The sequence below is a fragment of the Melozone crissalis genome, unplaced genomic scaffold (assembly GCF_028551555.1).
Source record: "Melozone crissalis strain CALT ecotype California unplaced genomic scaffold, PUWL_Pcris_2 ptg000106l_1, whole genome shotgun sequence".
In the NCBI taxonomy this organism is placed as follows: domain Eukaryota; kingdom Metazoa; phylum Chordata; class Aves; order Passeriformes; family Passerellidae; genus Melozone; species Melozone crissalis.
The window spans coordinates 1864657-1890008 of NW_026535883.1; the positions used below are offsets into that span (position 1 = coordinate 1864657).

Consider the following 25352-nt stretch of genomic DNA (forward strand, 5'->3'; position numbering starts at 1 on the left):
AGCAGGTGGGGACATCAGCACATGGGGACTTCATCACTTGGGGACATCAGCAGATGGGTCCAGCAGCCAGAAGCGAGGGTCATGTCCTGCTTGGGAATTTCAGGGTCTCAGCCCCAGACACTGCAAGAAGAGGGAAAACAAGCACATCAGCTGTTGTAACTTTCCCTGCCACTCTGTCCCCTGCCCTGCAATGCCCAGGGTGAGGTGCAGCAGAGTCAGGCTCAGGGCAGGTGAGGTGCCGTCCTTAGTGCAGCCAGGTTGGGCCTGGGCTCTCTCAGTGCTGGCAGCCCTGGCTCCAGGGCTGTGCAGATGCAGCCACACCTGGATCATGTCCTCAGTGCTGCCCAAGGACAGGGAATGTTTCAGTCCTTGGTGGCTTTGGTGAGTGGGGAGGCCCTGGCTGATCTGGGGCTGCTGCAACTCTACTCTCAGGACAGCTCCAAACCCCCAAAGAAAAGACTTTTCCCTCCCTTATGGGCATCTCTCCCACAAGGAACAGATAAAGAGATTATGTATCAGACATTCACAGGAAATACATTTGCTACATATTTCATTGTGGACAAAAGCGGGAACTCTGTGCTCAGGCAGGATTCCAGACCTTATCTCTTGCAGCACACACTATACAGTGTGCATCTTCCAATGGGTCTTGCAGGGAAGTTGCATCTCCCATAAGTGCAGAATCCCCCTCTTTGCCTGCATCCAGCTGCATTTTGGGTTTCCATGGGGAAAGAAACATACAGAACAGTTAAAGGGGTCATCTGTAAGAGCAGTGTGTGGTTGCAAAAAGCTGGTGGAGTTTGTGCATTTCTGGGCAGTGGATGATTCAGCTCCAACCTCCCCACAGCAAAGATCACACACAAGGCAAAAGAACATTCAGAGACACCCAAAGAGAAACAGCTGGGTTCGGTGTGGAATTCTGAAACCAAACCCCTTTCCTAACCCACCAAAGAAACGAATATTCTATTTCCATGGGCTCTTTCCACCCCAAGTCTGTGTCCTATAGAACTATCACTGGAGAAACACCTTTCTCCTCAATCCCCCCTTACCTTTGCATCACTCCCACTAAAGTGGTCACTTCTCAGGACATGGAAACCCCAGTAATGGAGGATCACACCTCTCCCCGTCTCCCTACTTTGCCTCTCACCTGAAGCCCCCCCTCTCACCAACAGGAGGATCAGGGGGAAGAGCAGGAACAGGATCTTCATGGCTGCTGCTCCTCCTTGGTCTTCACAGAGGGGACACCAAGGCAATGGGGACAGGCAGTGTTAGCGTTCAAAAACACATAATCACGGAGCGATTATATGCGGTGCTTTTTATTGAGAGCTCTAGGAATCGGGCTATATTCAACCCAAATCTGACTCCGACCATACATCCGAAATGATCATGTTTTATACTCTATCGTTACATAATTTTCATGTTAATTATTAAACTTATATTGTTCTATTGTATACATAAATTTAGTCCCTCTCTGAATTTCCAACATAGTTTCTCGCTATTCTTCTTATAGTTATATAATAATTACATTTAATTACTAAACAATCATCACATCTAACAATTATATAATTTATCATACTGCTTACGCAGGTGCAGTTGATCTGGGAAAGCACAAAGCCTAACATTTTAGATTCTATCTTTAACTTTTTCCAGGGTTCCACTATCAGCAGGACCCCAGGTGGGGCAGGAGCCTGAGCTCTGTGGTTCACCAAACTGCAAAGGTGCTGCCTCCAGGTACAGTGGATGATGTTTCTTCTACTTTCCTCTTAAAAACAATTCTTAGGTTTGTGCCACCCTGACAACCTCAGGAGCATTCTATGATGTTTCAGTCTCTGGGAAATCCATTACCTGATCTGATCCTTTTCCAGGAGACCCCACAGTTACCTACCTGATGAAGGTCTGGGTGTGCAGGCAGCCACAAACCCAGGTGTGTCCAGCGGACCTCGGGTTCAAGGAGCACTCTTTTGGCCAAAACACTCTGATTTTATATTGTTGCAAGCCCTGAGGACATTCCCTGATTTTTGCCGACACATTTTCCCTTGGCCAATCAGAAAGCCACCCATCCATGTGGGGATGCTGGGGCTTCTCCTTTTCCCTCTCTGATGCAACAGCAGAGGCTGAGGTGCCTCCTGGGGCTGTTGCAATCAAAGGCACCGTTGTCCCCATGCAACACCTCTTGTGACACCTGTGGCACAGCATCACCGGGCTGTGGTGGCATGGCATGAACTGCCTGAGATGGACGAAAAACAGGCTGGTGGGTGCAGGCAGAAGTAGGAACCAGTCTCAACCAGTCTCTCCTGTGAGAGTAGTGAAGCCCTGGAACAAGTTGCCCAGAGGTTGCTGCCCCATCCCTGGAAGTGTCCAAGGCCAGGTTGGACAGGGCTTGGAGCAACCCGGGATAGTGGAAGGTGTCCCTGATCATGGTGGGAGTTGGAACTGGATGACCTTAAAAGCCCCTTCTTCCTCAAACCATTCTGAGATTCTCTGATAAAATATCTGTCTCTTCCTGTCCTGTCAGTTTGCTTAGGGAGCTGGTGCTCTGTGACACATAGAAACATTCAAAAAATTTTGGTTTCCTTCTTTTTTAGCATCACAAGAACAGCTTCATCCTTGCCAAGGTGACTTGCATTCCACTTGCCAGGAAGTGATAAGCCTAAGGATGCCTTTCTGATGTCTATTCAAATAGTCAAGCAGTGCAAAGAGGAAATCTGCTCAGGGGAGACCACACTTTACCTCATTCTGTCTGAATCCACTCACTGCTTCTGAAACTGCCCTACTTGGTACAAAATTTACAAATGTGGTTCAACTAGCAGCAAAATGCTATATAAAACTATGGCAAAATGCTGTATAAAAATGGGCAATCTATGGGAGATTTGGTGAAGGAAGGTGCACAGGGCCCTATCAGGCCTTAGAGGTGTGGACTTGATCAGGAGAGGTTTTGGATTTACAGGAATTCTGTGGTATTTCAGAAAGATAAAGATCAAGGTGGCTCATGGAGGAAAGATCATGAGAGAGAAAGAAGCAATGTATCCATGGCTGCTTCCTGGCCACGCCGTACATCCGTCTTATTACCTGTCCTGCATTCCTAGTGAACTTTATTTGTACCTCTTTTTGTACAAACAGTCTGTGCTGTGTCTCCAGGGTGCTGGTCCATTGCTCAGAGACGCCAAAGCTCTTGGAGCTGGATCCTGGAGAGGGGAATGGAAATTGAGGTTGGATACATCAGGGACACAGGGGCTCGTGTCTTCTCTCAGAGAGATGCACGGAATCATGGAATGGTTTGGGTTGGAAGGAACTTCAGAATTCATCTCATTGCAACCTCTGCCATGGGCAGGGACACCTTCCACTATCCCAGGATGCTCCAAGCCCCATCCAACCTGGCCTTGATGCATGATGGGGACATTCCTTGAGCATCAATCTGTAGAAGTAGGACTGGGAGTCCATTGCTGGGTCCTTGGAATATCTTTGCTCCTGGAGGTTTGGAACCAGACTCAGGACCTGCCCAGAGCCAGCACAGCCAGGGATTGCTGCTTATGGTGTGGAAACAGCTTCTGTAATCCCCACTGCAGGGAGGCCATGGCTGGGGCCAGCCCTGCCGTGGGAAGCTGCTCTGACCTGGGAATCTTGAGCTCAACCCCATCAGAGCTTCAGCTTGGCCTTGCTGATCCAGACCCAGACTTGGACCCACAGCTGGCACCCTGATCTGATCTACCCTGTCCCCACAGCAATGCTCAATACCCCAGGAGAGGCTGCTCCCACCCCTGGCTGCCCTGTTCCATGGAGGGGAGCACTGGGTGTCCCCAGCATCCCCATGGTCACTGCCCCATGGCAGTGCAGGGGCCACCCCCATGGCCCCCATGAGCTGAGCATCCTGGATCTGCACACCAGCCATCCACAATGACCCACCTGAGCTCCTAACTGAGCCCCCAGGCCTTGAAACCCTCCCAGCACTGACCCCCAACTCAATCCCAAGCTCTTTAGAAGCCCCATGGCACAGCCATCCCTATTTCCTCTGGAACAGAATGACTTCTCCTATCCCCCAGACACCCCTGGACCCTACAACACCCCTTGTGCCACAGAGCTGGGGATGGACCCAAGGACACCAGGCCAGTGTGTGTCCCATGGAACAGCCCCACAAGGACTCCTGACCCAGCCTGGGAGCCAGTGTTCAACCAGCAGGACCCCAGTGAAATTAGGGTGGTCACAGCCACCCCTCCACCCTGTGTGAGAGGTGCTGGGGCCCTCTTTCTGAACAACAAGGCTGGCAGTGGGGTCCCTGTGAGTGTCACCCGTGTCCCCTTTCCCACCACAGGTGGAGATGCTGGTGTGGCTGAGGCCACCAAGGAGAGAGGGAGGATGGTGGGACGGTGTTTGTGTGTCCATATCTGTCAGGAATTCACCCCATCCCCTCTGCCCTTCCCTACACACAGAGGAAAGAGATGCACACCCAGGATACACATCTTGGCAGTGGCAATGACCACCACCTTGTATTGGGGACACTAGGGGATGGGATTCCCATGGGATCCAGGTCTGGCTGTGCTTGGTGCCTCCGGGCAGCATCATCCCGACGGGCTGGTGTCCTGCTCAGGGATCCAGGAGCCCATCAGGAATACCAGCGCCTGTGGAACGGAAAGGTCTGGCAGTGCCTGTCTCACCAGGGCAGCAGTGAGGCTCAGCAGTGCCCTGTACGCTCAGGCTGCAGAATCCCTGGTTTTCCCCCAACAGCCTCACCCCGAACCCCAACAGCAGCAGCAGCCCCGAACTCACATCCGACAGCAGAATTCCCGCTCGGAGCAGAGGCCGATGCGGCCGATCCCCGGCGGGCAGGAGCGGTGGGAGCAGAATCCCCCGCGGCGCTCGCACTCCTGGGCTGATGCTCCAACCGGGGACAGCCCTGCAGGACACGGAGAGAGGAGATGTCACAGACATCTTTTATGAAAAATCTTTTCCTTAGGATTTTTCCTCCTGAGAAGCTGAGAGGCCTCAGGAGCAAAATGTGAACATTGATTATCTGCTGCTGTGGAATGCAATAGGTGGATCTGTGATTGGTCTCATGTGGTTGTTTGTAATTAATGGCCAGTCACAGTGAGCTGGCTCGGACAGAGTCCGAGCCACAAGCCTTTGTTATCATTCTTTCTTTTTCTATTCTTAGCCAGCCTTCTGATGAAATCCTTTCTTCTATTCTTTTAGTATAGTTTTAATATAATATATATCATAAAATAATAAATCAAGCCTTCTGAAACATGGAGTCAGATCCTCATCTCTTCCCTCATCCTGAGACCCCTGTGAACATGGTCACAAGGAGACTTTCAGCCGAGATGCTGAGCACTGCCCCTGGTCCCTGCGTGGCCAGAGTTAGCCCAGCCCTGCTTGTCCCCTGCCACAGCTGCTGAGCAGGTGCCTGCAGCAGAAATCCAGGTGAGTTTGTGGCATTTGGATGGGAGACAGTCACTACACCCCTAAGCAGACTCTGGGAGAGGTCTCCATCGTGCCTGCTGCCTTCTTCCTGGAGCAAGGAAGAACTCCAAGGGTAGAAGCAGGATTTCCCTTCCTCCCTTCTCCTCCTCCTCTCCAGCAGATCTGCTGTGCCCAGTACTGCTGACTCATAAATGCAAGGGTCAGGAGGCATGGAGAGGGGTCAAATCCCAGGTTTGGAAGGATGAGAGCTTTAATACAATGCCCCAGCTCTGGTCCCAACAGCACAACCTGCACCTGGAGTCTTTCCTTAAAGATGTGGGGTCAGAGGGCCTCCAGCAGGGATGGCACAGCCACCAGGAGAACTGACACCTGACTCATCAGCTCCGGTGACAAATCCTCCCTAAAAAGCACCGACAGAGGAGACAAACCCTCCACATTTCTTACCTGTCACTCCCTGGAGCACCAGGAGGAGCAGAGCACAGAGGACGGGCAGGATCCGCATGCCTGGGAGTCGCCTGCAGAGTCGCAGCTCTGTGGGGAAGAGAAAGGAGGCAGAGGTGAGTGGGAGGGTCCCTTCCTGCAGGTCGTGCAGGGGACAGAACCGAGCAGAGGGGATGTGACCAGTCACTGGTGGGAGGATGCGCTCAGCAGCCTGGGATTCGGAGCTTCCTGGCACCAGCAGCAGCAGTTTGGTCCCTCCACGTCTCACAATATCCCTTGGGATGGCTGAGTCCTCCAAATGTCCAGCCCCAAAGCTCCTTTTTCTGTTCCTTGCCCTGACAGAAAAACAAGCAGAGCTTTCCTCATCTGACACCTGAGAAGGATTCTCAGGCCTCCAGCCCAGGATCTTGTGTCATCCTGCCTTGCATAAGCACTTCTCAGTGCTGTGGTTTGCTGGACAGCTCTGGGGACACAGACACAGAGCATCCCTGTTCGTTGGGCCTTGGCAAACACTCAGCTTTCACCACACAAAGGAGCTCTGTCCTCCTCCCCCCGCGGGAAGCGAGCTCTCTATGCTTCACTTGAAAATAACTGGGAAGACGCCACTTGGGATGACATCCACAGCCCTAGGAAGGACAAGCTTTAATTGTGGCTTTGTTTGGTGGAGTTTGCTGTGTGTAACCCTTTGCTGTTTGATGGAGCATCTTCATAAACGTGTTCATTCTTGCTGCAGTTTCATCAAGTGCTACTGTTGGGGTCTCTAGCTGGTCAGAATGACCCTGACAAAAGTTAGAAAGTCTCTTTTCCCAGCCTGGCACTCGAAGAAAGAGTCAGGGCTCTTCATTTCTTGGTCTCAAGGTTTTTTATTGTATCTTATCTATAAAATTCTTTCTCCTGTCCTGCCGAGGTCCATCCAGCAGGACAGTTCCAGGCACTCTGCCTGCCCCTGGGGCAGTGTTATGTCTTTATACTAAAAACTACGTGTACAATGTTTACAATTACTTTCCAATACCTATCACCTATGTTAGACAGTGAGCTTCTACTCTAAACCAATCTGTAAGTGCCAACATCACAGCAGAAGATGGAGGCTGAGAAGAAGGAGGAAGGCTGGACACGCAGAGATCCCTTCATCTTGCCCCCCTGAACCCCCATTCTAAAAACCCCAAAATCTGCTTTTTCACCTTGTGATAAATTCACTATCGTTCTACTTAATTTGTCTGGCTTGCAGATCTTCATACAAGGCTGGTAACTTGCTCCATGGATCATAATCAAAACCACAGGCCTTTTGGGCTCTGTGCCAGGGTCTCTGAGCCCCCTGGCAGGGGTATTGGCCATCCTGGACAGCCAGAGGGATGTCCTGGGTCCTGACATGTTATATGTGTGGGGGTGGATGTTAAAAACACACTCGTGAGCGCTCACATGAATAATGGAATCACGCAATGATTTGGTTTGGAAGGGACCAGGAGGCTCCAGCCAGCTGCCATGGGCAGGGACATCTTCCAGTAGGTGTTCCAAGCCCCATCCAATCTGTCTTTGAACACTTCCAGGGATGGGGCTGTCACCACATTTTTCTTTGCAGAGAAAAGCAAAGCACAACCTCCCAAAAATATTCTGAGATTCATATTCTCTGAACCTCAGAGAAAAAAAAATCCTTATCTGATTTTCTGCATCAGTGTTGTTCACAAGGGAAATACATTGTAGAAATTCGTTTACTTAAAAAATATTAGTAATTAAATTTTAGTGTGAGTGTTTTAATTCACTAACCAATTAAATCCAAGTATGTGTGTGTTGGGACTGTCAGCTGACAGTCACAAGATACTGTGCAGTTGAGTGCACAGTTAAATACTTAAGAAATTCAATTTAAATATAATGTAATGTAATATAATGTAATGTAATATAATGTAATGTAATGTAATATAATATAATATAATATTATATTATATTATATTATATTATATTATATTATATAATATTTAGCCTTCTAATAAAATAGAGTCCTCCTCATCATTCCTTCCTTCATTGGAAATACCTTATTTCTGATATGGGGCAGCCACAGCTCCTCTGGGCAATACATGAATATGCCTTTGATCCAAAAAACTCACCATATTTCATTGTTTTGTCACTCCCCAGTGACAAACAACTCTACAAAGTATTGTACAAACTATTTGCAGATCTGTACCCAGGGAGATCACTACTATTCTGCCCTGGTAGACAGAGCACTCAGGGCAGTTTCTTATTTCCTTCACCACTGAAGGAAATCCTGATCCTACAGCTGCAGCCAGAAAAAGGGAAAAGGCCATGCCCCAATTCTTTTTTAATATCTGCTGAGCTGTCTTGGCATCAAAACCCAGGAGAGAAGGGAGCGGGAGCAGCTATGTCCAGTAGTCAGGTTCCTTACGGGCTTCATTAAGGGGGCAATTAGCTGCATCTCTGTGCTATTGCTCTTTAGCACAGGCATCAGCTTAATCCCTGGAAGTGTCCAAGGCCAGCCTGGACAGGGCTTGGAGCAATCTAGGATAGTGGAAAGTGTCCCTGGTCATGGTGGGTAGGTTGGTTCTATATTATTTTAAGGCCCGTTCCAACCCAAACCATTTTATGATTCTTGGATTCTATGAGTTTGAATGTGTAGAGTGCTGGGGAGATGGGACTGGGATAAGAAGCAGGGAGGAGATGTGGAGCATGGATCCTAGAGGGTTTCAGCCTGTTTCACCCTAAACTGGCTCTTGAAGCCATTCCCCAGCCATAAAGGCAAGGACAGATCTTTGTGGTGGTGAGTTAAAGCATGATAAGCCTGGATTCTGCATGATGCTGGCTACAGGCAGATGAATCTAAAATTACAGGGGCTGAACTCTCCCTGCAAAGTCCTCAGTCCTTGAGCATAAATCTTGTGCCATTCCAGTTTGTAAAACATTCTCCTAGCGTGGATTGTGCAAAAATCTCTTAGGACATCAACTGTAAATTGCTGGTTTGGCTCCACTTGGCAACTTCCTGAGGTTTCCATCCAGGGAGATCCCTTGGAGGAGGCTGTTGGCCCAGCTTCCTGCCCTGCACAAGGCTGTGGTTTCAATGGTGCCAGAGGCATTTGCAGAAATACCTGCTTTGAACAGACCCACAGACTGAGGGAGCTGGGCCTGTTCAGTCTGGAGAATACTGAGAGGGAATCTCAACAATCCATATAAACATCCCCAAGGGGTTTCAGACGATGGTGACTGACTCTTCAGTGGTGCCCAGCCACAGGACGAGGAGCAATGGCCATAAACTGAAACACAAGAAATTCCACTTCTACTTAAGGAGGAACTTCTTTATGTTGAGGGTGGCAGAGCACTGAACAGCTGCCCAGGGAGGGTGTGGAGTTTCCTCTTTGGAGACATTCCAAACACACCTGGATGTGTTCCTGTGTCACATGCTCCAGGTGACCCTGCCTTGGCAGGGAAGTTGGACTGGATGATCTCCAGAGGGCCTTCCAACCCTAAAAATTCTGTGATTCTGTGAGGGTGGGCAAATGTTTTGGGGCAGTTCAGGGCTTCCAGTCAGTCCTTTGCACTTGGATTGGTTGCTTCCCTTAAAAACTCAGCCACTACTGCTCCTCCCTTCACAGAAACACAGAATGGTTTGGATGGGAAGGGATCTTAAAAATCATCTAATTCCAACTCCCTGCCATGGGCAGGGACACCTTCCACTATCCCAGGTTGTTCTAAGCCCCATCCAACCTGGCCTTGGACATTTCCAGGGATGGGGCAGCCACAGCTTCTCTGGACACCAAGGATTCCTTGCCAGGACAAGGATGCTCCTGACTGTGCAGAGACGAGTTCTCTGAGCAGCCTGCACCTTCTAGGTTTTCTGTTGTGGTCCAGGACAGTTCAGGCTGAATCTCTTGGAAGAGCAGTGATCAGAGGCACAGTGGGGTTGGTCTCTCAAATGTTTCTATAATTGCCTCAAGCAATGTCACAGGTCGAACTGTGATCTCCTGATTTGCAACTGCAGCCAATATAAATTTTGCAGATTCACTCCAAATTTATGACAGACAGAAATGGCAAGGGTAAAATCAGACCTCAGATTACCAATTTGTCCTGCTCAGTGTGACTTTAGTTCCCATAATAAAACAATATGCTGTTCCCAGGTCTGAAAGCTCTGGATCAGAAGGTGGGAACCCAAAGTTTTCAGAGCAGAGGTGCTGTGAAGTGTCACACTGGAGAAGACTTTTGTGCTCCCAGTGGAAATGGTGACTGATCTCAGTCATGACAGAGAATTCCCCAGCAGGCATGTGTGGAGAACTTGCCAGCACTCACTAAATCAGCAGTCCAAGAGGGGTAAATATTTTGGTGAACTACACATTCCTGGCAGGTTTAAATTAATGTCAGAACTCATGTTTAAAATTTGTTTGTGAACTACACATTCCTGCCAGGTTTAGATTCATTTCAGAATTCTTGTTTAAAATTCTTAATGGAAATAAGACATGGGGAATGAATTACTTTTGGAAATGAACGACAACACCACACAGGGCAGCCATGCAACCTCCCCACATCTTGCTTTTATTGAAAGGAGAGTGACAAATCCTTGGTGGCTACTGCAACAATTCCTTGAATCCAATGATGGCAAAAGCAATCACTCCTGGGGATTCTCCACAGTTAGCCACACTACAACCTACAGAAAGGAAAGGATCTTCAGAATTATGATTATCAGGAAAATCCTGCTGCTTGGGATTCACATGATGATTTGGGAAGTCATCTTTGCCCCAGACAAATCCTAAACTTACCACCTACAGCAGCTGTACCCGGAACGACAGGAGCCCAGGTAATCATTGCCACGAGGGCATTTCCCCCTGTGGCAGAAGGTCCCACGATAGCCACACTCCATGTAAGGCCTCCTGGGTCTTGCCAAGCTTCTACCTTAAAAAAGAACAAACAAACAAAGATGGGAGACATTTTATTTCCTGCAGGGATTTGCATTTTGCTTAATCCCTGTGAGCTGACAAGGACGTGACAGTTCACTCCTCAGAGGAGGAGTCTGTGGGCACAACGACCAAGCAAACACTTTAATTCCTTCTTCCCTGCCAAAATAGGATTCCCACATTCAAACTGCCTTTTGGGAACGGCCAGCAGCCTGTGCTATTCCCAGAACAGGTTTTATCCATGAAGGTGCTAATAGTCAGGGATCAAAACAACCCCAGGGAGCAGACCAGCAATTAGGCAGGAGGTTGCCTGGCCCTGTTTGGTCAATTAATAAAAATGCAAGCCTGGCAGCCAAAGTGTTCTGGATGCACCTGACTGAGTGCACATGAACCAATTAATTCCAGTTTCCAGCTCATCCATGGAACATTGCAAAATATTCAGAGAGAGGGGAGCTTGTTCCAGCCAACAGGAAATGGATATTAAATATGGACAGTGCATCCAGCACATCCCTGCTGGGCTGGATTCCCAGCATGTGAGTAGAGTGATACATACACACGCAGAAAATCCCAGGGAGTAATAAAGGACTGGTTTAAAGGGTGAATAAAACACTCCTGGTCTCAAACTAGCAGTCTATGAGGCATTGTGAGCAGTCTGAGCTCTCAGGAACACTTTTCTTCCCAGATACAGATAAATTTCTGGCTTTAATATACCCAGAAGGTCCTACTGAAAACAAGCCAAACATCTCCTGTGTGTTAAATAAGGACATAAATCAGACCAAAGGAACTCTTTGCCTCTGGGAACTGGCACAGGAAGAGGCCCAGGTAAGAATAACACCAGATTACCACATAAAATCCTAGAATCACAGACTCCTTTAGGTTGGAAAAGACCTTTAACATCATCAAGTCCGATTGTTAACCCAGCACTGCCAAGCCCACCATTAATCCATGTCCTCAGGTGCCACATCCAGATGGCTTTTAAATCCCTCCAGGGATATATCTATGACACTTTTCCCAAATTTCTGGTCTGCTGCAGTTCTTCACAGTCTTTTCCCATCCTTACATCCCTAGAGGACACTTTCCATCGTGTTCCCACAGAGATCAAAACACCACCAGCCCCTGCTTGTGCACAGAGCACCCTGCAAATGTGGCTGTGCCATTTTCAGGGCTGATATTTAAATACAATCCCTTTTTTCCGGATAATAGAGTTGGTTTGGGGTTTCAGACTCCTTTGCACCCCCCAATAGGCATCATGATTTTGTGCCTCTCCATCTTTTGTCCCAGCTCCTAAAGCAAAGGATATTTGAAGAACATGGGTCCAGATTCCTTTTTCTTTTTTTTTTTTTTCTGTGTGGTTTAAAAATACTTGATCATGATTTAATTTGTTTGTTGGGTGACTCAGAGGCAAAGAGATTTAAGTACAAGCCTGCAGGGTTTAATGGGGAAAACACTGGTGCTGAATGGTAATTTTGGTGCTGCCCCTTTTGAATTGATGTTTGGAATATTTGCCTGCTAATTTCACTTTTCATCTGTAATCTCCAATGAGTTTTGATGATTTATGTGAGGATTCTTTGCAGAAGGCAACTTGGTCACAAAGGGGACAGGAGACATTTGCAAGACACCAACACCTTCTCCCTAGTCCCTCACCTTACCTGCAGCTCCCTGAAATGCCACCAAGAGGAGAACAAGGAGCAAAGGAAGGATTTTCATGACAGAGGGTGGGCTGGGATCCTGGGTCACTGCAGAGAAAGGAGACCAGGACATTGGTTAGAGCCTTGTCCCTCCATAGTCCCAGAAGTGACACAGAGAAATGTTCTTCAAGAGCTGGAAGTTACCTAAATGAGGTTATTACACATTTTTGTCATGATTGTGTCTATTGTCCTAAGATTTTCCTGGAGCATATATAGGATCATGGCATATGATGCAAAAAATTCAATCTTCCATGCAAAATATTCAATTCTATATCCCCTTTTAATTAATGCACCTAGTGACCAGAAATTTATCCTGAATTTCTCGATAACTTGTGATACATTGCAATAAATTTGATTTGCCTTATAGAAGATAAATTCAGAATTTAATTAATCAATTAATTAATTAATGTTAATTCAGAAAATAAGACAATTTTTGCTAGATTTATACAAAACAACCCCATGGGTTTTCTCAAGCTTTTCTACTAAAAAAAAAAGAGCAGAAAAAGCAGTTTTCTTCCCGATTAACTCAAAATCCAGCTTCTCCTTATTCTTGCTTAGAGGCTGTTGTTTATTCATCCCCTAAAGAATTACATTATTTCCAGGATAAATTTTTGAGTATTTGCATTTCCTGCAGCCAACAAAACCTCCTTTTCCTTATCAACATTTGACACCTCTAGAACTGGCTCATGACAGACTGGAGCCACTGCACAGTTAAGGCTGTAAAACAAAATGCAGATAAACAAGAAAGAAATGAAGTCTCCATCCCATTTAAGGACAAAACCTTTTGAGAGAAGCTGAATAATGAGAATATTTTGGTTGTTACCAGGTAAGAGGAGCTCTAGGCTGGAATCAGGACCAGTGTCAGCCACCTGGATGAAGATGAAGATGAAGGAGTAGAGTGTGGGTTTGTGCTGTTTCTGGAGGATGCTGAGGGATGTTTGACCTTCACAGCCTTCTGGTGGCCAATGAGGCTTTGGGGAGCTCTGGGGGCACCCAATGAATCCTCTTTGCTGTTGTCCTAAGAGGAACCAAGGTCTGGCTTTCAAACCATTGCGGCATGGCCATAGGAAATGTGTCAAGATGAGAAAAACCACCCTGGGCCTCCTCCCTTTGAGCAACCCTTTGGCCACAGCAGCTCACTCAAGGTCTCTGTTTCCATCTGTTTTCAGAGGTTATATATTTCCTTACAAGCATGAACAATATATCATCATAGAAGTAAAATAATCATCAGCTGAAATGTTAAAATAAAACTCCACCAAACCTATGTTAAATGGAAAATAAGTTCTTCTTTGGAAGTTCAGGAAGAGGATTAATGGGCTGTCATTAATTCTACATTATCACTGCTGTTGGGAGGGAAAATCTGGGCAATTAAGACCATGGAAAAGATCTGCACTAGGGAATGGTAGGGAAAAAATGAGAGAGGAAAAGAGAAATTGAAAGAGTTAAGAATGAAAAAGGAAAAAGTGGTTTGGGGTTTTTTCACATTTTTGCACCAAAACATTTTCATCACCAGGTTACCTGCATGGCACATAAGATATTTTATGCCATCTCTATTTATGGAAATTATCACAGCCCATGCCCAGCAATTTTAGTTTTATCATCTTTATTCTCTTGCCATGGGCAGAAGAGTTCTCTGAGAACAGCATCCTCCTTTCTCACCAAGGATTTCTCCAATGGCTTCCTGCTTTTTACAGACATTTCTACAAGTTCAGGTGCCTGTTGCAAAGGGATCTTCACTTCCCTTTTATCCCTCTTTCCTCCTTGAATCGGCCCCATTCCGTGGGAGGTGCAGTTCTCTGGAGCTGAGCTCATTTCTGGGCTCGCCCTTCGTGCCCTGCAGGGATTTTTCTTAGATCTCTTTGTTTTCTTTCCCAATCAAAGCAACTATTTCACGGAGGCTTCCAGCACAGCCCTGTCAGCAGCTTTCAGGCTGCCCTCAGGCTTCTTGTTTCTTTGGGCTGCTCCTTTGGGTGCTTTTCTTTCCTCATTTTTACTTTTTTTTTTGAGGTCAAATACATGTTGAACCTGCTTGGTGGTCCCACAACGTGGTTACACATAATTGTGCTGTGGTCACTTTTACACAGCAGCTCCCACAAACAGCATTGGAATTGGAATTTGCACTTAATCCAGGAAGGCAAATGTTCTTATGCATGCCAGGACCAGCTGCTCTAAGAATCACCACTGTACAGCAAGAAAAATGTACATTTTTCAGGGGGAAAATCTAATGTCTGCACTGCCTGGCGTCATCCACAATCACCTGTCAGATCTGCTCTGCTGCATTGCCTCAGGCAAGGGAAGGACCTGCAGAAAGTGTGCCCAGGTCCCCAAATCCTTTAGGGCAGGGCTGTTGCTGAAACCCTTCCCTGAGGTGTTGTGAGGTGTTTGCAGACAGATGTGCAGCCAAACATCTGGGCTGAAAAATGGCTCAGCACATGAGGAACAGCCGGCTCTGTGTGATGGCACCAAGCCCAGGTCTTGGGGTCCCCAGCACAAGAAAGACTTTGAGCTGCTGGAGAGAGTCCAGAGGAGGCCATGGAGATGGTCCAAGGGCTGGAGCCATGGCCAGGGACAGCTTTCAGCATGTCAGATTCCTCCAAGCCCTGTCCAGCCTGGCCTTGGACACTTCCAGGGATCCAGGGGCAGCCACAGTTTCTCTGGGCACCCTGTGCCAGGGCCTCACCACCCTCACAGCCAAGAATTCCTTCCCAAATTCCCATCTATTCCTGCCCTCTGCCAGTGGGAAGCCATTCCTTGTGTCCTGTCCCTCCACGCTGTCCTGGTTTGAAAAGGAATTGAGTTTTTGGGATGCTGTGGTCAAACCAAAAAACTCACTTCCTTTTCAAACCAGGACACTTGCCTTGTCCCAAATCCTTCTCCAGCTCTCCCTTTAGGCCCTGGAAGAGGCTCTGAGGTCTCCCTGAATCGTTCTCTTCTCCAGGATGTTGCTTTTTTGGAGACACGAGGAGTTTTTTAGCAAAAGAGGCTCCTGAGTGCTGCAATCCAGCAGAGAAAAGTGCAGCCAAACCGGTGGCTGGGAGGCAGCCAGAGCAACTGGGAGCTGGCAGAGGAGCTGGGGAGGGTGTCTAGCTCTGGGAATATCTTCTGGAAAGCCTTCTGGCTTCCTCTTTCTCTGCCTGGCAAAGCTCCGGGGTGATGATGGCACAGGATTTATTCCTGGCTTGGAACACAGGAGGAGAGACTGAGGAGAGACAGCTGAGACTCCTCAGGGTGGGAATGATGGTGATGGAGGGCAGGGGGGATGAGATGATGGGGTTCACATCTTCTGTGGGTGACAAGAAAGGTCACATTGTGCCTGCATGGACCCTGGCAGATTCCTCACTGCCGAATTTGCAAAAAGGGTTCTTCCCCATCCCACTCTCCGGTCTGGAAGAGGCTTTGGTGCCCATTAGAGGCTGAGTTGTGCTTTGTATGCTGAAAATTGGGTTTTCTAGGAATGGGCCACGTGGTATTTGCGGCTGTGGAGGACAGAGACAGCCAAGGCTGAGCTTCACTTGGCTCCAGAGCCCTCATTACACCCCTGACTTTGTTAAAATGCTTCGCTGGAGATGGGCCCAGCAGCCCAACATCATTAATTAATGAAACACAAATAGGGGCAGGGCAGTGGGACAGGAAAATTGGGTTGTCCGTTACACCCAAAGGGCCCCCAAACCCAATCAGATGGAGTTGAGGCTGCAAAGATGCCAAATTCCTGGTAAAAAGCAGTGTTGGAGACCCACAGAGAGCCTGGGGATGCTCCCATGAGCAGGGAAACCAGGCAAGGACATTTCTGAGCAGTTTGCTGGCTACTGTTATATAGCAGAGCCTGGGCTTTATTGCCATAAAAATCAATAAAATATAAAAAAAAAAAAAAAAAAAAAACCAAAAAAAAAAACAAAAAAAAAAAACAAGAAATGTATGAAAGTCCCAGAACACAGGTACATCCAACAGCCCAGCTGATGTACAAAGTTTTGGGAGCTTCCTGCAGCATATTGCAAAAACCACCAAAACCAGAGGTGATATTTTGCCTTAATTAAACCCCTTTTTGTGGCTTTTCCTGTAGCGACCTGCTGGGAATTTATTTTCTATAAAGATATCAGGGCTGGAGGCTGCCGGGCTGGAAATTGGGATAAAAAGCAAATGCACACCAGAGGGCTCCTGCAAGCTCGGATGCTCGGGATCCCATTTCACAGCGGTTTCATCTCTGTGGTGAGGCGGGAAAACAGCGGGATTAGTTCATGGCTCTGTGCACGCCATGTCCCAGCTGCCACCTAGTGTCATCCCCGCGACACGGGGACATCGCACGGGGGACATCGCACGGGGGACATCGGGGTGGGCCTGACCGGTGCACAACAATTTGGGGCACATCGGGGTGGGCTTGTGCCAGCGAACAACAGCACAGGGAGCAATGGGATGGGCTTGAGACGGTGCTGAAGAATTCAGGGGACATCAGGGTGGGTTTGTGACAGTGCACAAGAGCCGGGGGACATCGGGATGGGCTTGTGCCACCGCACGGGGGACATCGGGGTGGGTTTGTGGCACCGCTCAAGAGCCCGGGGGACATCGGTGAGGGTTTGTGACACCGCACAACAATTTGGGGGGTACGGGATGGGCTTGTGGCAGAGCACAGCAGCTCCAGGGGTCTCGGATGCTCGGTCTCTGTGTCCCCAAGCCCCCGGGGGTGGCGCAAGCACCGTGATGTCACACTGCCCGGGGAGGGGACACTGGGGGAGGTGCCCGGTGAGGGCGGGCGGAGCGGGACCGGCCCCGGCGGCTCCTTCTTCCTCCTCCTCCTCCTCCTCCTCCTCCTCCTCCTCCTCCCCGTCCTGCTCCCAGGATGCGCGGGGCCGTGCCCAGCCTCAGCCTGACGCTGCTGGCGGCGGAGAGCGGCGCCCGTGAGTGAGCGCGCAGGATGCGCGGGGGATGCGCGGGGGCGTGCGGGGCTGCGCTCGGGCGGAGGGGAGGGGGAAGGCGGATGGGATGCTGGAAGGGCGGGTGGGATGCTGGAAAGGTGGGTGGGATGCTGGAAAGGCGGGTGGGATGCTGGCAGTGACGCCTTTGCGGCCATCCCGGGGATACCGAATCCCCTCCGTGTACCGGGGAGGGGGGGGGGTTCATCCCTGCGCCCGCGCTTGGGGAGATCCGCAGTTCTGCTCCCGCCATCCCCACGGGCCCGGCCCTCCTCTTGGGTTTTTTTTTTTCATATTTGAAAAATGGACATTTTTTAAAATTTATTTATTTGTTTATTTTGGAGCCCGAGCTTTTTATCAGAGCTTTCCTGGGGGCCGGGCCCCTCGGTGGCGGTGGCTGCGCCTCAGCTGACAACGCCACCGGGAGCCGGCAGCTGGAGATAAGCCCAGGACAAGGGCTGGGAGATGGAGTTCTGGCGGGAATGGCTTTAAACTGACAGAGAGCAGGTTTACATTGGATATTAGGAGGAAATTCTTCCCTGTGAGGGTGGGGAGGCCCTGGCACAGGGTGCCCAGAGAAGCTGTGGCTGCCCCTGGATCCCTGGAAGTGTACAAGGCCATGCTGGATGGGGCTTGGAGCACCCTGGGATAGTAGAGGGTGTCCCTGCCCATGGCAGGGGTGGAATGAGAGGAGCTTTAAGGTCCCTTCCCACCCAAACCAATCTGGGATTCTCTGGCTATGAATTGCACCGCTCAGTTGCTGGGGGGGGTGTGGCTGTGTCATCCCTCATCACCGCCTCTCTGCCCTTCTCCAGGGCTCTGTGCCATCATCCACTACCTTGTCCGGGGCCAGCTGGGCTGGTTCGGGCTCACCATGGCCTGCCTGGTGCCCGGCTACGCCGCTCAGCTCCTCAGCATCCTCTGGTTCCGGGCAGACGGACACGCACCCGGCTGCTGCCTCCTGGCGCTCCACCTCCTGCAGCTGGGCCTCTGGAAGCGGTGAGAGACACTCTCCGCCATCCACCCACCCCCCACAACCCGGCTGCAGCCCCAGATTTCCTCCAAGCAGCGTGGGCATCCCGTCACGGTGGCTCTTGCAGGTACTGGGATGTTCTGCGGGCGGCGGCCAAGGCGGGCGGCGGTGCCGGGGAGCTGCTGGCTCAGCTCGGGGATGTTTGTGTGCTGCGGCTCCTGGAGGCCCTGCTGCAGACCCTGCCTCACCTCCTGCTCCAGACCTACGTGGTGGTGGCCGTGGACCCAGCAGGCTTCATCCCTGGTGAGTTCTCAGGGGGATGGTTCAGGGGTGAGGGATGTGTGTGCCCTCCCTGGAGGGATGTGCTGCAGAGGGACTGGGAAGCCTCAATGAATAGTAGCAGGGAAATGCCTGGCTGACAGATGTGCTGTGGCTGAATGCAAAGGTGGCTGCTTTGCCCCAAAGGTGAATTTTCAGATGTGCAAAGAGGGAGGTTGCAGTGTGGAGTCACAGCATGTGCAATGTCACACTTGCTCATTGTCCATCTGTGGTCTGATGGCAGTGACTGGGCTGGAGCTGCCCTGGGGCAGAGCTCTGTCCATGGAGACAGAGGGTATCCACAGGGAGATACTCAGAGAGTACTCTGGGTGCTCAGAGAGTATCCACAGGGAGATGCTGAGCATGGAGAGACCAGATTTAGGAGGACTTAGTTGAAATGCTCTAGTTTCATCCCTGGTAACATTCAAGTCAGGTTGCAGTGTCACTGTTGAGTCAGGAACGAAATGAAGTGACACATTAACTCTCTACTTTAACATAAACTCACACATAAACTCTAACTCCGGCTAATCCCAAGTTTATTGGAAACTCATTCCTTTTTATACACTGTTCTGATACAGGTGGACCTGATTGGTTGTTTAATCAACACCCCATCACCATTGGTTAATTAGGAAGACACCCTTTGGTAAACATCTTATGAGAAAACAACTGTTTAAAACACCAGCTGCAAGATTGTTTTAGTTCTTTCTCTCAGCCTTCTCAAAAGTCCCCAGAACAATTCCTGGGAAAGTTTATCTGGTTTTCTCTCTCTGACCAAACTGTCACAACCACAGGACAGGGCTCTGAGCAACCTGGTCTGGTGGAAGGGGTCCCTGCTCATTGCAAGGGACTGGGCTAGATGGCCTTTAAGGTCCCTTCAGTCATTCCTTGATTCTGTGATTCACTTGGCAGGATCGAGGGGTGTCTGGCTTGTATGGGGGTGCTGTGCTGCCAACACCTCCTTAACACAGAGAATTGTCCCTGCTGTGCATTTGGGCCTCCATCAGAGCCCTGACTGCCCCTGTCCCCACACAGGTGTCAGTGCAGGGCTGTCCCTGCTGTCCCTGGCCTGGGCTTTGGTCTCCTACAGCCACTTCACCTTCCTGATGAAGCCTGGACACCTGAGCCCACCAGCTGCTGTCATCCTGTGCCTGCTGCTCTGGAGGACAGGGATGCTGGGCACCCGGGTGCTGGCCCTGGTGCTCTTTGCCAGGCTCTATTCCTTCTGGGTTTTTGCTGTGGCAGGTAAGGCCTGAGATCCTGTTCCCCACATCCCACCCCAATGTTCTCGGGTTTGTTGTTGCTGGAATGGCTCCTGAGGTATTAAAGAGTCTTTTTTTCCAAGCCCCATGACCAAAGAAGAAGTCGAGATTCCTCAGCTCTGGTTTTTAGGGTTGTTTATTTTCTCTTATTTATTACATTATTTTTCTCTTATTTATTACATTCTATTTATTACATTTATTACATTCTGCTGAGGTCTCTCTGGCAGATCAGGTTGAGGCACACTGACTGCCCTCAGGGCAGTGTTATCTTTTTATACTAAAAACTATGTGTACTTTATTTACAATAATTTTCCAATGCCTATCACCTATGTTAGACAGTCTGTCTCTAAACCAATCCAAAAGTGTCACCATCACAGCAGAAAATGGAGGGCAAGAAGAAGGAGAAGAAGGACAGGACACACCCAGATTCCTCCATCTTACCTCTTGAACCCTCATTTTAAAAATCCCAAAATTCTCCTTTTTCACCCTGTGATGAATTCACTAACATTCTACTCAAACCCTTGTGGCTTGGAAATCTTCACACAAAGTTGATAATTGCTTCCATGGGTTAAAATCGAAGGCACAGGTGTTTTTTACTCCATGCCAAGGTCTCTGAGCCCCCTGCCATGGTCTTGAGCCATCCAGGGCAGCCAGAGGAATGTCCTGGGTTCTGACACAATGTCAGCCCTGCCATGCTGCTGTTTGCAGCCTCTCCTGGGCATGGCTTTGCAAATCCAGTCCTTTCTCCCTGCAGGGGTGCACTGGCTGCTCATGTCCTTCTGGCTGGGGGCCCAGCAGACAGATATTGTGGCCCAGCCGTGCCGCTGGAGGCTCTTCAACTGCCTGCTGGGAGCTGTCTACATCTTCTGCTACATCAACGTCCGCCCCGGCCCCTCCAGGACCAGGGTGGCCGTGTTTTATGCAGTGAGTACCTGAAATTGTTTTGTATTCTGCATGGATGAAGCTGATGGGGATGAGCAACAGCTTCAGACTCTCCATTTTCATCTCTCACATCACCACTTGCTCAGAATGCAGAGTTTTGCTGTGTCCTGACAAAGCCGCGTGGTCCCCAAGGTGTCTTCTGCACTGGGTTTGATTCCTGTCAATGGTAAAAAGTAGGTGAAGACCTTGCAGAAAGTTCATGGTTTGACAGCTTTTATGTTTTAAGTGACAAATTAGTGCAAAATGTAACAGGAGAAGTGCTCAAGGCCAGGTTGGATGGGGCTGGGAGCAACCTGGGATGGTGGAAAGTGTCCCTGCTCATGGCAGGGAGTGCAATAAGATGAGCTTTAAGGTCCCTTCTGACCCAAACCATTTTGTGATTCTAAGAATCCATTAAAATCTAGAAAATGTGTGTTGTCTGTTGTGAGAGGCACATCTAAAACCATCAGAAGGATATAATGATGAGTATCTTCCCTCTGCCTTGCAGATAATGCTGATGGAGAACACGCTCCTGCTGCTGTTGGGCACCCGGTTCCTGCAGGTAGAGCTGAGGAGCAGCCTGACTGTGACTGGGGCTGTCATGTCAGGGTCCTTAATAGGTAAGAACATTGATTTTAGAGCCTGGATTGCACATTTTGAGAGTAGTTTCAGGAAATGAACATCCAGACTTCTGTCCCCAGTCCCTCTCCAGCTCTTCTGGAGCCACTTTAGGCCCTGAAGGGGCTCTGAGCTCTCCCTGGATCCTTCTCTTCTCCAGGAAAGCACCCCCAGCTCTCCCAGCCTGGCTCCAGAGCAGAGGGGCTCCAGTCCTTGGAGCATTTTTGTGCCAAGCAGCGTCATATTTTCCCAGAGGGATGGGGGCAGAGGGAAGTTGTGCAACTCCCCAGACCCTCAGCTCAACCATGTTAAAAAATGGGATGGAAAAGGAGCAATTCCTGTGGTCTTGGATGAGTTTAGGGTAAAAGTAGGAAGCTGTCTTAGAAACTGGCTGGTTTAAAGGCCAGAGGATGGGGATGCTGTACATGGAAGGTTTCTTTCATCACACATCTCTCTGCTTTCAGTCTGCAAATTAATCCAGATTAAATTTGGGGTTGAGTGTGCACTTCCTTAGCCAAAATCTGCTCAAGTGGGATTCTTGCATCCCATAAATGCTGGAAAGATGTGCTGCTCATACACCTGATTCTCAGCAGCATCTTTGCAGAGTTCCTGTTGATCTGGAGGTGCCTCAAGGTCTGGCCTCTTCTCCACAGCTGACCAAAATGCTGCTGGGACTCCTCAGTGACACTTTTCTGCTCCTTTCCAGGTGTCACAGCTCTGGTGATTTACTACAGCCTGCTCCACCCCAAGTCCACAGAGATCTGGCAGGGATTCCTGGAGACAATGTGCAGTCCTGCAGCAGCTGGGGATGAGGAGGGGTCTGGAGAGAGCTCCCAAGCTGAGCAGAGTTCAGGGACTTTGGCAGATGAGGAGTCCTTGCCAGTGGAAGGGACCAAGACGGAGCCCAAAAAGGAGACCAGCTCATCACTGCTGCAGTCCAAGGGGGGTTTGGAGGACAGCTGGACAGACCATCACCACTGGCTGCTGGTGAAGCTGGCCTTGAAGACAGGAGATGTGTCTGTGATCAACGCAGCTTTCGGGGATGGCGGCGTGGGAGAGGCTTTTCCTGGAGGATGGATGATGGGGAAAGCCCCTGGAGCTGAGCCTGGGGCAAACCTTTCCCTCCCCATGAGGGACATCCCTCCCTCTGGACTGGCAGTGGGGAATGGAGGAGGCATCAAAGCCAGTGCTGGTGCTCTGGGAATGGCACAGGAGGATGGAGCAGGGCAGGAGCCTGATTTTCCCCCATCCACATCCCACCCCAGTGGCTTCTCCCCGGATTCCACCGAGAGCTCCTCTGTGTATTTCAGTGCAAGTGCAGGAGGCATCATCTCACCTGGGACAGGGACAGCCGCAAGCATGGCCCTGGTGCAACGGGACAGCAAAGCTCAGCCTCCCCCAGGCTGCCTGGGAGAAGGAGGAGGAGGAAGAGGAGGGGATTCATCCCTTGGGATGCCCAGCATCAGCCCAATCCTGGGCGCTTGTGCCCACAAGTGTCTGCAGAGAAGCTCTTCCTTTGGCAACACGGGCAGCTGTGGGGTGGCAGGTCTCCCCAAAGAGGGCTCAGAGCTCACGGGGACAGAGGGTGCCCTTGTGGGGTGCCAGCACCTTTGGGACACCCACCCTTGTGGCCCGCAGGGGACTGTGGTGAGGAGCAAGCTGAGGTCACCGTGCTTCACCTCCACCCCCAAGGCCGGCCCTAAATACTCCCAGCGAGGACTGGGGGAGCTGGGAGAGGGGACAGACCAGTCTGGGTGACCAGAGTGACCCTGTAAATGTCACCTTGGGCCAGCCTTGGGGTGGCTGTCTCATCAACAGGGCATAACAGGAGGTGGTGGGACAAAGACTGTCCCCACAGTGCCCCTGCCATGGGGCAGATGTGCCCCTCCATCACTGGGACATCACCTTTCCTCTCAGTACATCTTCTAGAGGCAGTCTTGAAGAACTTCAAAAGCCTTAAAAAGCCCTAAAAGTCCAGGGCTGGTTATTTATTGAGTAATTTATGTCACAGACCTGCCAGGAGGCTGGAACCTCCTGTCTTTGGTGTATTTGTGACAATGACTTGAGGTCTGTCCCTAAACCAGTGCCTGCACAAGCTGCTGGCCTGACCCAGTGTGGAGATCTGGTTGCTGTCTCCAGGGGCTGCAGTGCTGGCCAAAGCAGTTTTCTCAGGACAAATAAGTGCCTAAATCAGAAAAATGATGGGTTTTACTCTTGTATGTCCTTTCTGGGCAGAATAAGGCCTCAAGAAAGGCTCAGCATTGCTTGATTGTTTTTCCCCACCAGGTTTATCTTGAGGCCTTTGCCAACTCCAGTTTTCGGGATCACATAGGATTGCAGATTCTCTTCCTGCTGCAGACCAGAACCTCAGAACCTGGAATTATAACCAAAAGCCATGTCCTGCTGCTTGCCCACTGTCTTGCCTCCTCAAGTGGTTTTTTCTCTCCAGCCTCCTTCCAGCTGAAGATCACAGGACCCCAGAATTATTTGGGTTGGAAGGGACCTTAAAGCTCATCCAGTTGCAACCCCTGCCACATGCAGGGACACCTTCCACTAGACCAGGTCACCAGGTTATAATCCACATTTGACTGGATGCTTTCATCTAAATTTAGGTCAAATCTCAAACCAGTTCTACCCCCACCATAAAACCCACATTACAGGCAGGGTTTATTTGTGTCAGGAGCTAAAAACATCAATACCAGGTCTCAGAAATAGCCAGTGCTTCCCACCAGGCTGGCTGGGCATGGATTTGTGCCCAGGGCACAGGTTTGTGCCCAGGACATGGCTTAACATGTTCATTGAGGTGTGATCAGCTGGATTCACCACCAGGCTCCTGAGTGCCATCTGGAGCACATCTGGCTGTGCTCTCCAGATGTTGTCCTGCTGTGGGCAGGACTCTGCTACTGCCACAGGGCAGGAAAGACAGCAGGGAGGGCACAGGCATGTGATGAATTATTTAAAAAAAGCTTCCATGATGCATTCACTGCTCAGGGCTGACCCAGCCAGATGTTCCCTTGGGGCACAGAAAACCCAGTTGGTGCTGAGTATGGAGTGAAGCCACATTCCAAGGGGATGAAGGCTCCCTGTCTCCATCTGGACTCCAGCCCTCTGTGCTGTGCCTGTGCTCTGCAGGCAGGAGCAGTTCCAGTGGCTTTTCCAGAGCCCTTCTCATTGTGTGGATCACAGAGAAGGCAGCAGTGCTGCCAGGCCATTGCAGGAGTTTTTATCTAGCTTGGTTTTCTACTTTTGATAATATATAATTATGCTTGAAAATACCCCAAACCAGCCTTTGCTGTATCTGTGTCTTGTGTTGGGGGTGAAAGTAAGTGTGGAGGAGTCTCTCTTCCAACTCTTGGCTCTTGCAGCCCCAGGATGAGTTGCCTGTCAGGATTTCCAGTGGGAGGGTGGAGAAGGGACATGGGCAACAGGATCTGGGGGAATGACATGAAAATGTGTCAGGGAAGGTTAAGGCTGGGTATTAGAAAAAGATTCAGCCAGCATGAAACTGTCCCACAGGTCAGTCAGAAGGGAAACAGACAATTTTGAGAAAGTAAAGAATACTTTTGTGCATGAGAGTCAGGAATAAATGTGGACTTTTGATTTCTCAGAGCACATCCACAATGCAGGGGTGCACCATGAGCTGATACCTCTGACCTCAGATGAGGTGGTTGGGGAAATCCTGGATAGATCAATGAATGGCAAAAGAAGGGGGGAATCTGGGGACAGAGGGTGCATGAGGACTGGGTAGGGATGAGGGTGTTTGTGTGAGGGCTGTGCTCCCACAGCTTTGCTCCCTGATTATGAGAGTTGGTCATTGGTGAGCCATGCTCCACTTTCTCCTTGGGAGCAGTGTGAAATCAGGTGGGATAATAGGGATGGTCTGTCCTTAAAGGAGAGCCCTGTTGCACCCAGGGTCCTGCCTGC

At 49.9% G+C, this 25352-nt stretch overlaps 3 protein-coding genes across 4 annotated transcripts in view; 1 reads left to right on the forward strand and 2 right to left on the reverse strand.

Moving 5' to 3' along the window:
• Positions 1-25352, reverse strand: part of PAQR8 (progestin and adipoQ receptor family member 8) — a 169141-nt gene that overhangs the window by 80584 nt on the left and 63205 nt on the right. The gene's annotated exons all lie outside the window — the stretch shown is intronic.
• On the reverse strand, positions 40-18234 carry LOC128947516 (gallinacin-5-like). Of its 2 annotated transcripts, XM_054291797.1 has the most exons (6): positions 18178-18234; positions 12394-12480; positions 4762-4888; positions 4479-4613; positions 599-703; positions 40-120 (listed from the first exon to the last, which is right to left on the reverse strand). In XM_054291797.1, exons 2-4 carry the CDS (start codon positions 12449-12451, stop codon positions 4598-4600), a joined length of 201 nt encoding a protein of 66 aa, XP_054147772.1. In that variant the 5' UTR covers positions 12452-12480; positions 18178-18234; the 3' UTR covers positions 40-120; positions 599-703; positions 4479-4597. The 2 variants fall into 2 exon arrangements, with proteins under 2 accessions (XP_054147772.1, XP_054147771.1); XM_054291796.1 differs by lacking the exons at positions 40-120; positions 599-703; positions 4479-4613; positions 4762-4888 and adding an exon at positions 10606-10742.
• Positions 17218-24992, forward strand: XKR5 (XK related 5). Its single transcript, XM_054291786.1, has 7 exons — positions 17218-17324; positions 18155-18338; positions 18440-18615; positions 19663-19872; positions 20644-20813; positions 21319-21430; positions 22135-24992. The coding sequence occupies exons 1-7, from the start codon at positions 17267-17269 to the stop codon at positions 23184-23186; spliced, it is 1962 nt and encodes a 653-aa protein (XP_054147761.1). The 5' UTR covers positions 17218-17266; the 3' UTR covers positions 23187-24992.

Bases quoted from the DNA above. Each gene is read 5' to 3' on its own strand.
- LOC128947516 (XM_054291797.1), bottom strand. From the start codon at position 12,451: ATGAAAATCCTTCCTTTGCTCCTTGTTCTCCTCTTGGTGGCATTTCAG. The intron at 4,889-12,393 runs GTAAGGTGAGGG...CGTGTCCTGCAG, and splicing joins GGCATTTCAGGGAGCTGCAG to GGCTGTCCCCGGTTGGAGCA.
- XKR5 (XM_054291786.1), top strand. From the start codon at position 17,267: ATGCGCGGGGCCGTGCCCAGCCTCAGCCTGACGCTGCTGGCGGCGGAG. The intron at 20,814-21,318 runs GTGAGTACCTGA...TCTGCCTTGCAG, and splicing joins GGGTGGCCGTGTTTTATGCA to ATAATGCTGATGGAGAACAC. The intron at 21,431-22,134 runs GTAAGAACATTG...GCTCCTTTCCAG, and splicing joins CATGTCAGGGTCCTTAATAG to GTGTCACAGCTCTGGTGATT.